This window comes from Elaeis guineensis, chromosome 1 (assembly GCF_000442705.2).
Source record: "Elaeis guineensis isolate ETL-2024a chromosome 1, EG11, whole genome shotgun sequence".
Lineage (NCBI taxonomy): Eukaryota > Viridiplantae > Streptophyta > Magnoliopsida > Arecales > Arecaceae > Elaeis > Elaeis guineensis.
Window position 1 is genome coordinate 171,533,483 of NC_025993.2, and position 15,397 is coordinate 171,548,879.

At 44.1% G+C, this 15,397-nt stretch overlaps 2 protein-coding genes across 2 annotated transcripts; one reads left to right on the plus strand and one right to left on the minus strand.

The window, feature by feature from the left end:
- Positions 1 to 224: 224 nt before the first annotated feature.
- Positions 225 to 2,965, plus strand: LOC105039567 (tetraspanin-8). Its single transcript, XM_010915758.4, has 2 exons — positions 225 to 703; positions 2,561 to 2,965. Exons 1-2 carry the CDS (start codon positions 269 to 271, stop codon positions 2,861 to 2,863), a joined length of 738 nt encoding a protein of 245 aa, XP_010914060.1. The 5' UTR covers positions 225 to 268; the 3' UTR covers positions 2,864 to 2,965.
- Positions 2,966 to 5,569: 2,604 nt separating this feature from the next.
- Positions 5,570 to 10,030, minus strand: LOC105039569 (WAT1-related protein At4g30420). Its single transcript, XM_010915759.4, has 7 exons — positions 9,662 to 10,030; positions 9,476 to 9,544; positions 9,272 to 9,388; positions 7,220 to 7,448; positions 6,984 to 7,142; positions 6,746 to 6,897; positions 5,570 to 5,907 (listed from the first exon to the last, which is right to left on the minus strand). The coding sequence occupies exons 1-7, from the start codon at positions 9,847 to 9,849 to the stop codon at positions 5,676 to 5,678; spliced, it is 1,146 nt and encodes a 381-aa protein (XP_010914061.1). The 5' UTR covers positions 9,850 to 10,030; the 3' UTR covers positions 5,570 to 5,675.
- Between the last annotated feature and the right edge of the window lie 5,367 nt (positions 10,031 to 15,397).

Consider the following 15,397-nt stretch of genomic DNA (forward strand, 5'->3'; position numbering starts at 1 on the left):
AAAGATTTATTATAATATAATGAAGATATTAAGAGGAGAGATAAAAGGCCGAAACTTCTCAAGATTCTTTTTTATTATAATAATAATAACTTCTTTATAATAATATAATAATTTTTGTCAAAATTTAAAATTTTAATAAAAAAATAGAGAAAAATTCTGAAAATATAGGGCTCCAGCCAAAACTTTCCAAGGTTCTCCGTTATTATAATATAATAATGATCCCCTCCCTCACCCCACTCCTTCCCGCGTCGTTCTTTCTCCAGAAGGCATGGCTGTGGGGTACCGCTTCTTGGGTGTCGTCAACTTCGTGGTCTTCCTCTTCTCCCTCTCGATCCTCGTCGGCGGCATCGGCCTCTCCGACTGCGACAACCTCGTCCAGCGTCCCATCATCGCCATCGCCGCCGTCCTCATGGCCGCCTCCCTCGTCGCCACCGCCGCTGCGTGCTTCCGTGCCTCCCGCCTCTTCTGGCTCTCCCTCCTCGCCATGCTCGTCCTCATCCTCGTCCTCTGCGGTCTCGCTGTCTTCGGCTTCGTCGTCGCCGGCGACGACTACTTTAAGTGGCGCGAGGACAGGCTCGCCGGCGACAAGAACTGGGCCAGGACCCTGAGCTGCGTCCGGAGGAGCCCCGAGTGCCGGATTTTGCAGGAGCAGGACCCGCAGAGCTTGAACGATTTCAACGATTTACCGATCACGCACATTCAGGTGCGGTTTTTTTTTTTCCTTTTGATTGATAAAAATCCGATCTTGATGTTTTCTCCTGGAAAAAATCCATCTTTTCTGTCCACGGCCTCTGTTTTATTTTTATTATTTTTCTGAACTAACTGTTGCGTCTAGTTTGTGTTTTAGGTTGTTTTAGGTTGGATTGCGGTGCAAGTTTAGGGTTTTCGGGTATCCCCAAGGGGGTTGCCATACGTCGAGATTTTTTTTTTTTTTAAAAAAGAAGTGGTTTTCTTCTTTGTACTTGGAGTTTAGGGTTTTCAAATGGCGCATTTCCGTCGGAGGCTAACCGGGGCCTACCTATTCCGCTCCGGGGAGACTGGGTTTTGTTTATCATCATCATCATCATCACCATGATGATCATGATCATCATCATCGTCATCATTATCATGATTATCATCATCGTCGTCGTCGTCGTAGTCGTCATCATCATCATCGGTTGTTTCAAATTTCTTTTGTGTAATGGATTTTGTGTTTCAATTGATCGTTTTATTGTTTCTTTCATTTTGCAATTCGTGTCCTTTTATATTTCTCTCTTTTTTTTCTTTTTTTTTTTTGATGATATCGATCTAAAATTCTTGGGAGGTGCACTCACGTAGCTACTATACTTCATCAACATTCACTTAATCAATTTTTTAGTCATCTTTCTTTCTTACTTACTTTCTGGATGTTAATATCAGTCTTTTTGTTGCTGTCATCAAAATCTTTATAGAGCATACACTTTTCGGTTTTACTTAACAATTCTTTGGTCCTTTTTTGGAAACATGCATCCTTATCTACATTGCTTCAAAGTGTTATCGAGAACTTAGGGGCTTTGTCCTACAAATAGTTTATTTTCTTCTTTGCAGTACAAGCTAGTTTTACAAAAATTGCATTTGGAACATCTAGACTTCCTTTGTATGTTGAAATCAATCAGCATGTGCTTTTATTTCACCTATATATAGGAATGCTATTCTTTGGTTTTCAAAGCCTTCCATTGACTCCATGAAACTATCTTTATAAACAAAGCATTTATTTTGAGAGCATTGGCTGCTTTTGTTGATGTAATAGACCCCTAAAGCTCCACTTTAAGCTGTACTTGGAATTCTATGTGATACAACTATACAGAGAGTTAGCTTTAGAAACATGTGCATGGTGGTGTCTTAATGTGTTCCAACACTGGAACTGGAAGAAAATTTGGACATGTGCCTTTAGGAAAGGATATGGATTTAAGACTTAAACCAAATGGTTGAAACGATGCATTCTGGCCACGCTATTGAGTTCTTCGGTCTTATTGGCTCATGGAAGTGCCAGCTGCTTTTAAGCAGGTGTTGAACATGATTTTATCATCGTATAGAATCCGAGTTAACTGCACATTTATGTTCTCAGGCCCACTCATTTCTTTGTTTTTAAAAATATAGGGCATGCCCTTCTTCATTTAGTATTTTATAACATATGCCCTACATTAGCTGATCCCAACTAGTTTGGGATGAAGGCTTAGTTGAGTTCAGTATATACGGCATGCCCTACATGTACTTAAGCACTTGAACTGGTGATTTTCTTAGTTTTTTTAATATAATGCGTGTTAGCTATCAACTTTTTTTTTCCCCTTATTTTATCTATTTAAAGATTTCTGTTCTTTATTTAGAATCTCTAGCTGTGTTCTTTCCTGTTTATCAAAAAAGAAAATTTATCATCTCAGTGATCCATCAATAATTATGTATACTGACTGTGATTTGCAGTACTCTGGTTTTTCTGGGTGAGCTATTTAATGTTTCTCATACATACTATATTGTTGAAGTTTCTCAAGGCAGACTAATTTTAATTCCATTTTTGCATCCTCCTCTGTTTTTCTTTCTTCAGTCTGGATGCTGCCTTCCACCCATGGAATGTGGATTTGTCTTCCAGAGTGTCACTCTCTGGACTAGCCCAACCAACTCCACTATGAACAATGCTGACTGCGGTACATGGAAAAATGATCCTTCCATCCTCTGTTATGACTGCCAGTCTTGCAAGGCCGAAACTGTTACGAGTATCAAAAATGACTGGAAGGAGACATCGAGGAGCACCACCATTTCTTTAATCTACATCATTGTCATATTTGCTTTTGGAGGCTTCATCTTTCTTACGGGCGATGACCCTGCATTGGATAAATACTCTTATTAGAGGGCTGACAGGTTTTTGACTTTTGATATTAGTTTTTGAATCGTTAATTGTACATTCCCTTTGCTGACTGATGGTCCATTTAGGTTATATCTGGTTGCTCGATCTTTCATGCCTTTGGCATTGTGTTGGCTAGGAGCACTATTTTTTGTTATAATTTTACTCATTTATATTACAGTTGCAAGGAGTCTTTTCTACAATGTTGTTTAGCATCACTAGGCTCTTGCTTGATATTAGTGCCCAGTACTCCAACGATCTTACTGACAACTCTCCTTTTTTTCTAAAAAAAGAAAAAGAAGCAATGCTCTATGGGTTTGGCTACATAAGTAAGCGAGCGTTTTCCCTCTAAGAAATACTAGGGGATGTTGAAGGCTCCAGTCAGTGTGAGTGCTTTAGCAAGGGGCATACGGGATGTGTTTAGTGATCCATGTTATGGTCAATTAACATACATAGAAGGGGATTGGTGTTCAGAATCAGCATAGGTAAATGGTATTTGTATCTTGGTAAATGACTTGGAGTGGTAATCTTCTAAGTGTATCCCTACCACTATAATATGAGCTCTGGGTGGTGTGCCTCTAGCCCAGGAGTTCCTCTCCTTTGAGTGCACCTTAACGTGCATTGCATATGCAGATCACTAATACAGACTAAAATCATCCTACCTATCCATATTTGAGAGAAGTTTGAGGTTAGTATTTATGAGCACAACAAGATAATGTAAATATGATTAAGATTTTGAAAGAGAGCCTAGCTAAGGAACTTGTATCATGTGTGCTACATGATAAAGCTTCTTTCTCACAGAGAGGCAGCTCTGTGGAACACATAGGAGCATAGTAGTTTCGAAGGGATTAGGTAGATAGTGAAATAGGTCATTTTTTCCTTACCAAGGTACCTTCTCACCATGACATAGTTAAAAGATTTTATGCATGGTTAGGCTTCTACACATAACTAGCGTTATAGCAAACCCTAAAAAATTAGAAGCTGCTACAGAGAAGGACTCAGATTCTTAGTACAACTCTAGAAGATGGATTGAAGACAGACAAATACCCAAAATTAAAATCTGAATCTCTTTATGCTACAGGCGTAATCAGATGGAATGATATTCTTAGACGTCTGTTTAACCATCTAAACATTCTATAGAAACTTTCTGGTGCCCATGGACCTATTGGAATTTTCAATATGTCCTTTGTTGAAAAATCCTATTCGACTCTTTATTCATGAAAGTTCAACAAGTCTATTGTGTTCTTATAAAAATCTTTTAAATCATGAGTCAAATCTTAAATTTAAATGGAGCTTTAAATGATTCAAGTAGATTGAAAAGAATATGCTTTATGCTTTCTTCTTCTTCTTCTTCTTTTTTAATTTTGCTACTTATATGTGCATCTATTTGACTGTGTTGTGAATTTGATATAAAAGTTTATGTTATGACTCCACCCACAATACTACTTTAAGAGGCTAAACTTATTTTCTAATCACAAAATTTGTGGTGTAGATACTTTGTTACTACCATTGCTTCAACCTTTATGATTGACAGCTCCTGCCAAAAAGGTGGCTGTAAGTATTTCCAATACTTAAATCAAATTCATGGGCTAGCCACAACATCGTTCATATGATATGGTTTGTGAGTCATTAGTCTGCTGACTCCAAGTGTCGGAGTGACATAGGTTCTACTATTCATCTTTTCTCTAAAGCACACTCTCTGCTTTAGCTACTAGGTTGTGAAGTATCAATTAAGGAAAATTCATGAGCGATGCGATGATGGAAAACATAGGGGAAGTGGTTAAGGGCCATGCTTCACCTCTCAGTATATTATCACGCTAACAAGAATTATGTCGAGCATTTCCAAGGAGTTTGTATCACATAATTCACTACTGTAGACTAGATTTCCTTGGTCATCAAGGCTTACGAGACTGTGACCTCTGCATGATAAATTATACCACCAACAGAATATGCATACCAAGTTTTGTGAGCACCAGAATTCAGTTAATACAAATGGCCCTTGTTTTACATCCATTGGAATGTGCATGCCAGAAAACTTATCAGCACAATCTTAGACATTCCAAAGTCTCACATTAATGTTTCAGATCCTAGGAACAATCTTCATGCAATAAATGCACTGAGGATATAAAATTGACTTTCTTAGAAAGATGAGAGTTTCAGTCTCTTTTCATTTACTCCAAGACTAAAATCTTTTGTTTGAATCACATTCACGGCTAGTTCCCTACCTACTTTGATTCAATTGAACCGTATAGACTCTAATCCGAGAACATTTTGGAGCAGAGGTTAGAGATCTCAAAAATGTATTTTCTCATGCTATAGTAATTACCAACGTAAAACAAATGTAGCATATGACCTGTAGGTGTGGCACCTACCTCCTTGTGAGGCACTACTTGTTTGTATTTGCACTAGGTGGCATGGTGGATATCTTGAATGTCTGCACCTAAGCCTCAGTGGATGGCACAGTTTTGCATGTGGGTGGTGCCAGTAACGCATTTGATGTGGTTGGTGCATCGATATTGGCTTGTCGTGTTAGGTCCATCTGATAGTCTTGACCTGTGGACCTATTGACCTAGGCACATGTTGTATCAATCCTTAGGCCCTTAAGAGTGTGTGTGTGTGTGTGTGTGTGAGAGAGAGAGAGAGAGAGAGAGAGAGAGAGAGGAGGGTGGTGGGAAGGGCAACTTGTATCTTCCATACTAGCATGCAATCAGCTTCGAGCACAAGTATTTTCTTCATTAAAGGCAACTAAAACAACATGGATGTAGAATCCCTGTGTAGGCATATGGTGTAAAACGTACAATCCCTGTATAGGCATATGTTAATGACAAATAACTGTCTCACTTTCAGTCTGACTTTCCAGATCATCTGGTTTTTCTGCCAGTAGAGGTTCTTCGATATCTATTCCATAATTGTTATCTTGTGCATCATTAGGTATTGATATATTTGAAGAATCATCTTTTATATCTGGCTTGCTCTTGGTGTCGAGATCCTTGGCTTTACCCCATAACACTATATACAAACCACCCACAACTGCAACAGAACCAATTAAGCTGAAAAAAGTTCATACTGTTAGTCACCAAGTAATTGTGTTGCTAGAATATATAGATTAATGATTTAGTTAATTTGCCAAAAAGGAAAATGTCACTTCAGGCAACCATGATTTGGTGTTAACTAACTAGTATCTTGCTGAACAGCATCTTTTTTGCATCATCTTCTGTTTTTTTTTTTTTTTTTAAATTTTATTTTAGAGAAATCAGAGAACAAATCAACAAATAGTTTATCACCTATAGTTTAATTGAGCTGGCCATAGCAAGCAATGTTTGCTCTTGACATTTTAACAGAATACCCTCTCTTCATCCGAAGGAGGGGGGAAAATTAAAAAAAAAAACAGAAGACCCTTAAGATATTTTGCTTCGTGTAAAGAGATGAAAATTTAGTCTTTTGTTGTTGGATTGGTGGATAATGTGTTTCTTTGGTAGGGATAAATCATGTCTTTAGGTGCAGAGAAATGAGTTGTATTGTTGTATATAAAATGACATGCCATTATTACATGTTTTGCATTGTAGTCATACTCTCAACTTTTTACCATGGTTGATGTGCTAAAATCATTGCAAATTTTTACTAATTAACTTGTTTTGGGTGAAAAACTACATGTAGCTGTTTTTAGTGAATGAAAAGTGCATTGACTAGTTTAACTGATATAAATTACTTGATTCATCTGCTAGCTAGTGGATACTCTTCTTTGTACTATTTGTTAACTATTGATGGAATAATGAAATGACTTAGCTCTAGTGCTTAACATATAGGTTATTTTCGAGTTTTAAACCTGTAAAGACTTATTTCTAGTAAATCTACTTTCAAAGTTTTTGTGAGGCAACGTAAATATACCTTCCAACATGGGGTTTTTCATTAAGTATAATGAAAGCCAAAATGGTAGTAATGACGGTGCAGAGTGGATTAAACATTGCAGAATACAGAGGCCCCCTTACAGATATGCACCAAGATTGGAGATAAAAGGTGACACCTGATCCAAAAACTCCCTGCATGTGAGTTTTAGAATGCTTAGTTGATGAATCTGTAAATATAAAAAATTGGAAACAGCATGTAGTTATCGAAAAGTACTTACTGCAAATAAACAACACAAAAGCTCTAAGATTGAAGTAATCTTCCAAGCACTCAGGTTTGGTTCCAAGCAAAATGTGAGAATAACTGATTGGAAGGTCGATATAAGGCACATCCAAGCCGATAGTGATAATGGGTCAAGATGTGACTTACAAATTGGCACCTGTGAGCAAAGCCATGGAAGGTCAGTATCTCTTGCATTTTAAGAAGCAATAATGTTTTTTTAGGGAGCTTTATTGCCTGCAAGATAAGCCAAAATGACCAGCAACAACTGCTTCCCATGAGAAAGAGGACGCCAATCATCCATGTTTTATCTGCTGAGTGTAAGAGTTGGGTTACAGTTTGATATCCAACATTCAGGAGGCTTGAACCTCTGAAAAATGCCATGGAAATTGCTCCTCCAACGCAGATGGCAGTCCCAAGTACCTTGGCCATGCTTCTCAAACTCCGTAGTTTCACTTTCTCTAAACTGAATCACATGAAACACAGTCCATTTTGTCAATGATGTTAAACTTCCATTAGTAACTTCATGATCTAATAGTTATAAGACATCGAGGTGAACCAAAGGAGCAAGAAACACTCAGATTAATGAACAATTGTAGTGGGTTATGATATATAACAGTATAGGCTTTCATGTCAACTTAAGAAAAATCTAAGGATTAATCTGTGATATAATCAATAAGATTAAGGATGATGCTAGATGTTTGTCATCCCCATTACAATAGGGCTAACCAATTATGTTGCGAGTGTCATCAACCGTTTATGATTCATGACATTATTGCTTGTAGCACATATAAAAACAGAAGGTTTTAAATCTCCATATCCTAGCAGCTGTGCCAATCAAACATCCTAGTAGGTCTCTGTTCTCTCTTCTTTCCTTTCTATCTTTTCCCCTCTCTCTCTCTCTTTTTCTTTCCTTTTTTTTCTTTTTTTTGTTCCTTTCGATTTTCTTTCTTAATTTCTTTCCTTTTTCTTCCTCTTTCCTGTCCCAAAAACTCCCGTTTTCTTACAAGAATGGGACGGGGAGGATGGTGCTGGGATTTAAAGAAGCGAAGACAGGCAGACTTCTTGTAGGTGCCAAGCTGTATACTGTTTTATTTAGGTCCCAAGGGTAACGTTGGCCACTCAAACGGTGCTTGCAAGTGGAAAGACATTAGTCAGTGCCATCCTTATCTTAAGGATAGCTCAGCCATTTTGACCCATTGCAAATTGAAATAGTACATCCTAACTGGGCACTAGCAGAGACTTTGTTGGGCGTGCCCATTGCCAAACATTTCTGACGTGCAAAAGCTTTTAGACTAGTTCAGTTATTGAGCCAAGTTGGATTGGCCAAAAGATCTCCTGACCTAGTCTATTCATTACGGTGGTGTTTGGATGCTCTAATGAATAAAATAAAGATTTATTCCATCTTATTCCCATAAACAAATGAAAAAGCCGTGGTGGACCATTTTGGTTTAGCAATTCTGATCAATCCTCCTTTATTTTCATCTATCTTGATTTAACTATTTCATGGTGGATCATGGAATAGCTTATTCTAGACCTTTAACGAGCATTAATTGCATTTTATTCTAGATATATGAAATAACAAAGTATTAATTGTATCTTATTCTCAGTGGAATAATAGATTTTCAACCAAACAAAAATTTGGAATAACAAGGATGAATAGCTATTCTTTAGGAATTCGTATTCTTATTCCAGAAATAAGAAAAAAATATTCTAATACTACCATAACAAGTCTGAGGTGGATTATGTGTGATCAAGGGTGGCTTCTAGTTGCCATCAGTCCATAGAAAGTTCGCCTTTGTTTGTGGATCAGTTTGCCACCCTTGTCATCGTAGCATGATCCATTTGGCACTGGATAAAGATCGACATATTAAATTATACAGGATACTTGGGTGGCGCTTCAAGAATGGACCCGAGCAAACTGGTTTCCTTGAACTATGTGCCGTCACCTCAAAAAGACTTGCGACAATGGAACACTTCAGGTTCCAGAAGCTTTGCTTGATGAAAAAAAAAACATGGTTTTTGATTAACAAAAAAAGCGTTGCATCATTAAGGAAATTGAAATCTATGCTGATTAGGGTTCAAGTATTGTTAAAATTCTATGCCTTGGCGCTATGAATCTTAATCCATTTTGGGTTTGTCATGCGTGGGTTTTTCAGAAATGGCATGTCTTTGTGCCATTGGAACCTGCAATTGAACTTAATATGTTCTTAAGTTTCTTGGTAGACCAATGATTACTGTCCACATTGTTAATTTAGTGAATCGGCATTGTGAGGTTGGAGGACTTACCCAATAGAAGCTGCCATAACAAACGTAACTGCGGGAATTAGGTTGCTCATAGCCGTCGCTATTGATGAAGATGCCAAGTCCAGCCCTTGGTAATAGCAGTACTGGTTGAGGGTGGCACTGTTCAAGAAAAAAGGTGAAAAGAGAGCAAAATGGCTCATCTTAAGTCCCCTTGACAAGGATACAAACACAAAACTAAGCACTTACCCAACAAGAGAAGCAACAAACACCAAACAAAAGGCTCTCCAGCCCAAGCTCATCTGACTCAAATTCCCCCTGGACAACCATAGGTGAAAAATTAACAATGAGAGAGAGAGAGAGAGAGAAAGAGAAAGGTGAAAAACAATGAGAGAGAGAGAGATCTAGAGAGAGAGAGAGAGAGAGAGAGAGAACCCTTTTGCTAGAATGGTTGTGGGAGCCAAGACAAGAGTGGCTATGGCCTGTCTATAGACAACAAAGACCATGGTGTTCATGCCCTCGGTGAAGGCAGCCTTGGCTGAGAGAGCCATGGCGGCGTAGATGCACTGCGTCACCACCATGGCCAGGCCAGGCTTGTACCCCTCGAGGCAGGAGTCTCCCATTCCTCTATTTTAATGAGGTAGTGTTTCAATGGAGCACACAGACCGAGGAGGAACACCACGGAATGCTTCACGAGAGAAGCATACGCTCATGCTTCCACTGTTCTTATATTGCGGTTTGTCAAAGAACATGCCAAGCTTATTTGCGGTGACCGCAAGGATCCATCTAGTTCACATACTCTCTTCTAGTATAGCTTTATAGAAACCATAACGGCTACATACTCTTCTAGTGTGTCTTAGCCTAGCTAGGAGAGTGCTGTCATGGGAGAAATTATTAGACTGAACCAGATCTACCATGAATCTAAGGTGAAATTGCTAGCTTTAGCATGCATTGCTATTCCACATTAAAAAAAAAAAAAAAGGAGGGTCCATGGTGGATCTGGTCCATCTAATAATTTCTCATCAATCATAACCATAGGACCTATGAACAAAGAGACGATTGATCGATGAGTGGTTCCGATATTCTTCTGACTAGAATGGGGAGTATAAGTTTCCATCAAAAAAAGAATAAAGGGTATATAACCGTGTTACGGCCAATCCCCTCGTCGCCTGATCGCCGGGAATAAGTGCCTACAAAAGAAGTCCGCACTGATCGGAGGTGACTCCGACGGAGACCCTCCGACGGTCAAGTCAAAGAAGAGACTAGGTAACAGTAGAAAAGAATCAAGGAGCTCAGCGAGAGAGAGGGAGAGAGAACTAGGGCTTCGAAGGAATCTCTTCCAGCACTGTTGCCTTTCCCGTTTTATAGTAGAGCGCGGCATGGCGCCGTCATTAATGGCGCAGATAATGGGAGGAGTTGTCAAATCACTGGAGGTTGTCAGAGTCGCCGCGGACTGTCAAGCCGCCGTGAGCTTGTCACATTGCTGGGGTTAATCTATGTTCTTGGCAGGACAATGTCCCAGGACGGCTATGCCGCATGCCTTTATCAGGATGGCGGTCCTCAGTAGTCGTACGGCGTTTGAGGAAGCTGACCGACCATACGTCGGTATTTGCTTGTGAGATGTCGGGTGAAGACCCAGGGACCCTCCGACGGTCGGTCTGGCGCATTGCAAGAGTCAGAGAAGACACTGTCGTTCGGCCAGTCGGGGACGGAAAGGATCTGCCCGACCGACATACGTTCGGTCGGACAGTGTCGACAGTCATCGTTCGGTGCAGTCGGTAGAGTCGGGCGCCGGCCAGGCGGGCTCGACGGTGAGTCGGCGTGAGAGGGACCGGTCGGTATATCCCAACAGTTGCCCCCCCCACTCCTGAGTTGGATGGCGTCCTCGCGTGGGGCGGCGGCGTCGGGCGAAAGGAGTGGATATCCATCGCATTATGCTCCGACTTTGGCGACCGTATCAACGTTCGGTCCGGCGCTAGACGTCTTATGGGCGTCAGATGACTTGTCGGTGTCAGGCGTCCCATCGGGAATAGAAACCGCCGTTTCCGCCGTCTCTTCGGGAACGCGAACCTTCACGGCTTTTCCACCGCATGGCAGGGGGCCATTGGGCCGAATCCGCTCAGGCAGATGGAGGCGACGTGGCCTAATCTGGAGCCGGTGCGTCGAATCGTCGGATCGAAGGAAGGCCCAGATGCTACCACGTGTCACGATTTGGGAGATCTTCGTTAGGCATGCTCTCATCCCGACCGTCAGGGGGCACTATATATACAGGGTCATCTGCATCCAAAATTTTACTTTTCAAACCTGTTGCCGAGACCCTGGTTGAGCGGTCCCCCTTTGTCTCAGGTAGTTGTCCCTGCCACCTTTCTTAGAAAATTTTTCAGAGGCCTTCATCCTCGTCTTCCTGTTTTCTTTCCGCTTCCTTGAAATTTTCTATCTCTTTCTTCTTCTTCATTCTTCATCCTCGGTTCTGGCGTCATGGCTAGAACCTCACCACAAGGGAGTCGGTCGGAGAATCCGACTGGCGATTCTTGGTCGACCCCGGAGGTGGAGGTCTCTTCACTTTCGAGGCCGAACGTCGATCGGCTCTGAGAGCAGTACTGCATCCCAGAGCAGTTTCGGCTGTTCGCCCCTGGAGCCGATGGTCGGGTTAACAACCCGCCTGCGGACCAGGTGGCTTTTTACGTCGAGGACCTCCGGATCGGTCTTCGCTTTTCGGTTCCGGAGTTTGTCTGGAACGTGCTGGACTACTACGGGCTATGTCCGACGCAGCTTGCGCCAAACTCGATCCGACAGGTAGTCAGCTTTGCTTTGCTGTGTCGGCTTTTGCCGACCAATCCTTGTATTTCGCTCTTTCGAGCTTTTTTTTGTTCTCCGACCCCACCCTAAAGCCCGAGAGTGGTGATATTTCAACCCTCAGAAGGGTCTCTCCTTTATCACTGGTCTTCCATCGTCGATTCATGGATGGAAGAACCAGTTCTTCTTCGTCTCTTCTCCCGTTTCCTGAGGGTTCCCTTCCCGCTGGGGGGACCCTCGAACCGAACCAAATGAGAACAGTCGGGTGGAGGCTGGAGATCGAGAAGACTTCCACCATCTGAAGGACATCTCGGTGCCGAAGCAGAAGGAGCTTGTCACCGAGCAAGCCCTGTACGACGCCGGTCTGAGCTCAGTTCCTCACCTAGGTCTATTTTTCTTCTCTTTTCTTCTTTTTTCTTTTCTCTATTTTTTGGCGCTGATTCGCTATTGAAATTGCAGACATGCCGCCGAGGGTGAGGTTGACGGAAGTTGACGTTCGGCGACACACGGCTCGGAAGAGGCCAGCACCTGGAGCCGAACCATCACGGCCTCCCAAGAGGCCTCAAGTAGCGCCGCCGAGCGAGCCGGCGGTAGCGGGAGCGGAGTCGGATCGGGAGTCGATCATTGCACTGTCGGTGCTGACAGTGCCCATTGAAGCCCCATCCGAGGAACGATCGGCCGAGGGAGTAGCCCCATCCGAGGGACGGACGGTCGAGGAATCGGTCGAGGATGTGCCGGTCGCTCAGCCGGCGGAAGAGGTTCGAGCAGAGGCGCGCGAGCCCAAACAACCTGCGTCGGCGGTTGCGCACCTTCGGGAGGGACCCAGTCGGGCTCAGGTATGCCCTCCCTTTCTGATGTCAGGGCCTGGGTGTCCGCACGAGGGAAGGCCCCGATGGCACCTAGCGACGACAGGAGGTCGGCCGGCCACGGAGCATCGACCGACTCCCCACTTTTCGAAGGAGCGTCGGCCCTGGCCAACCACGACTTGGCCAGGAGGCTATGCCAGGTGGTTATCCTCCCAGCCGATATTGAGGTCATGAAGAATCAGTGGGTATCTGACATGCTGTCCTCTTTCTACCCAACTATGATCTGGGTAAGTCTCTCTCCTTTTCATTTTCGTTGTCGTTTTTCATAAGTTCGGTCTTCTGACGGTCGGCTTTGTTGTTTGCAGCTGATTTATAACATATCTGAGCTGGAGGTCGGATATCGAAGATTCGACGATCTCCGTGCGGCCTGAAAAAATAAGGCCATGGCTGTCGAGGCCGATAAGGTGATATTGGTCGACCAGCTGAAGCAATCGGTCGATCAGGAGGCCCAGCTTGAGGGGGAGATCTCCCACCTCACCGAGGAGGTCTCCCGACTTAACGGCGCTCTGGCCACTTCGGGGACCAAGCTGCAGTCGGCTCGCGAGGACGCCAAGCGGAAGTCCCGCACTATTCACCGGCTGCGTCGCGAGCGGGACGACTTCTCCAAAGAACTCAAGGCCGAATATGAGCAGCTCCGAATAAGCTTAGGGAATCTTGCCAAGGCCGAAAAGAACCTGTCCACCGCTCAAGCCGACGTGGACATAGCAAGGGCGGAGGCGGAGTCGGCGAAAGAGGCCATGGATCGGGCCGTGGAGGACTTCCGCGGCTCCGAGGAACACCGGGAAGAACTTCTGGAGAGCGGCTTCCTCTCGTACCGAGTGGGGTACGAGGACGCTCGGGAAGCCGTCCGGAGCCTGTATCCGGAGCTCGATCTCAGTAGCATCATCCCGCCAGAGTCGGAGGCCCAAGCCGCAGGAGAGATGGCCAATCCGTCGTCGGGAGATCGCACCACCGTAGTGGAGGCCGATGCAGACCAGGCTGCCGAAGGCCAGGCGGCTCCGACCCCTGAAGCTACCCCGACCCGAGTGGATACGCCGATCGCCTCCGGTCTTCTCCCAGTGGAAGAAGCCGACTCCGATGATTAGTCGGAGTTTTATTTTTACTTTTGTTTGATGTACTTGTAGTCAGGCTTCGGCCCATATTTGTAATCTTAATTTCAAGTCTGAATGAAATTGAAAACATACTTTTCTAACTTTCTCTCTTACTTGAATTGCTTAGTGTGTTTGGAATGTATGTTTCGTCGAAACACCTTTGAACGTATAAGTCGTAGGCCCGACGCACTAGGTAAGATCCCAGATAGCTAGCCGGGACAGTCGGTAGCGCGCGCGCCATTTAAAGGTGGAGCGAACCCCGACTTTCGATCAGCTTCCCGACTGTGCGTTTAGTAGATGACAAGTCGGTCATCTGTTGCCTGATTCTCTGTTGGGCGTATGCGTCGAGACGTACGCTAAACGGTGGTAAACCGAATACCCTTCGACCGGTCGTGACCTGGTTGGTAGGTTGCGAACGCGACATGGATCGCGTTGGCCTTTTGCCTTTCTTGGCCGGAGCTAAGTCGGCAAGTTAGCCAGTCGCCTTGCTCGGGTGCTGGCAGGGGAAGGGGCGCGGCTTAGACTCAGGGGGGTCCCGTCGCCGTCGCCAGCCTTCCGCCAAAGTAGATATGTCGGTCGTCGTAAGAGTCCGACGCACCGTCGGCGATTGGGCCGCAGATTTCTAATAGAATGCTGGGCCCAAGTCGCGGTGTCGAGGTTCGCACTACTAGCAAGCGCCGACGCACCGTTGGAGAGCTGAGATTGTAGACTCCGAAGTTTTGAAGCTAAGTTTGTATTCCGAACATGGGCACATAGAATTTACTGGTGGTACAACCTTAGATTGTCGGCATTCCATGTTCGGAGAATGGCGTTTCCTGCTAGAGTCTCCAGTTGGTAAGCTCCCGGCCCATAGGCATCTGCTATCTTGTAGGGTCCTTCCCAGTTTGGAGCCAGCTTTTCTTGGTCTAGAGGCCTCGAAACTTCTGCCTTTCTCAAGACTAGGTCCCCAGGCTGGAAAAGCTTCGGCTTAACCCTAGCGTTGTAGTATCGGGCTACTCTCTGTCGGTAGGAAGCCATGCGGAGTCGAGCCTCACGTCGGAGCTCGGGTAGAAGATCCAAGTCGGCCCTCCGGCACTTGGAGTTGTCCGGTTCGCAGTACTGCTCGACTCTAGTCGATGGTAGCCCGATCTCGAACAAAATCATCGCCTCCGTCCCATAGGTCAAGCTGAAAGGAGATTCTTCGGTCGGGACACGGGGTGTCGTTCGATATGCCCATAGGACGGAATTCAATTCTTGGACCCAGAGACCTTTGGCTTCATTCAGTCGGATCTTTAGTCCATGTAGAATAGTCCAATTGGTCACCTCGACTTCGTCGTTGGACTGTGGGTGCCCGACTGAGGTCAGTCGGTGCGTGATATGAAATCTCGCGCAGAACTCTCGGAAGTTCCGGTTGTCGAATTGTCATCCATTGTCGGTAA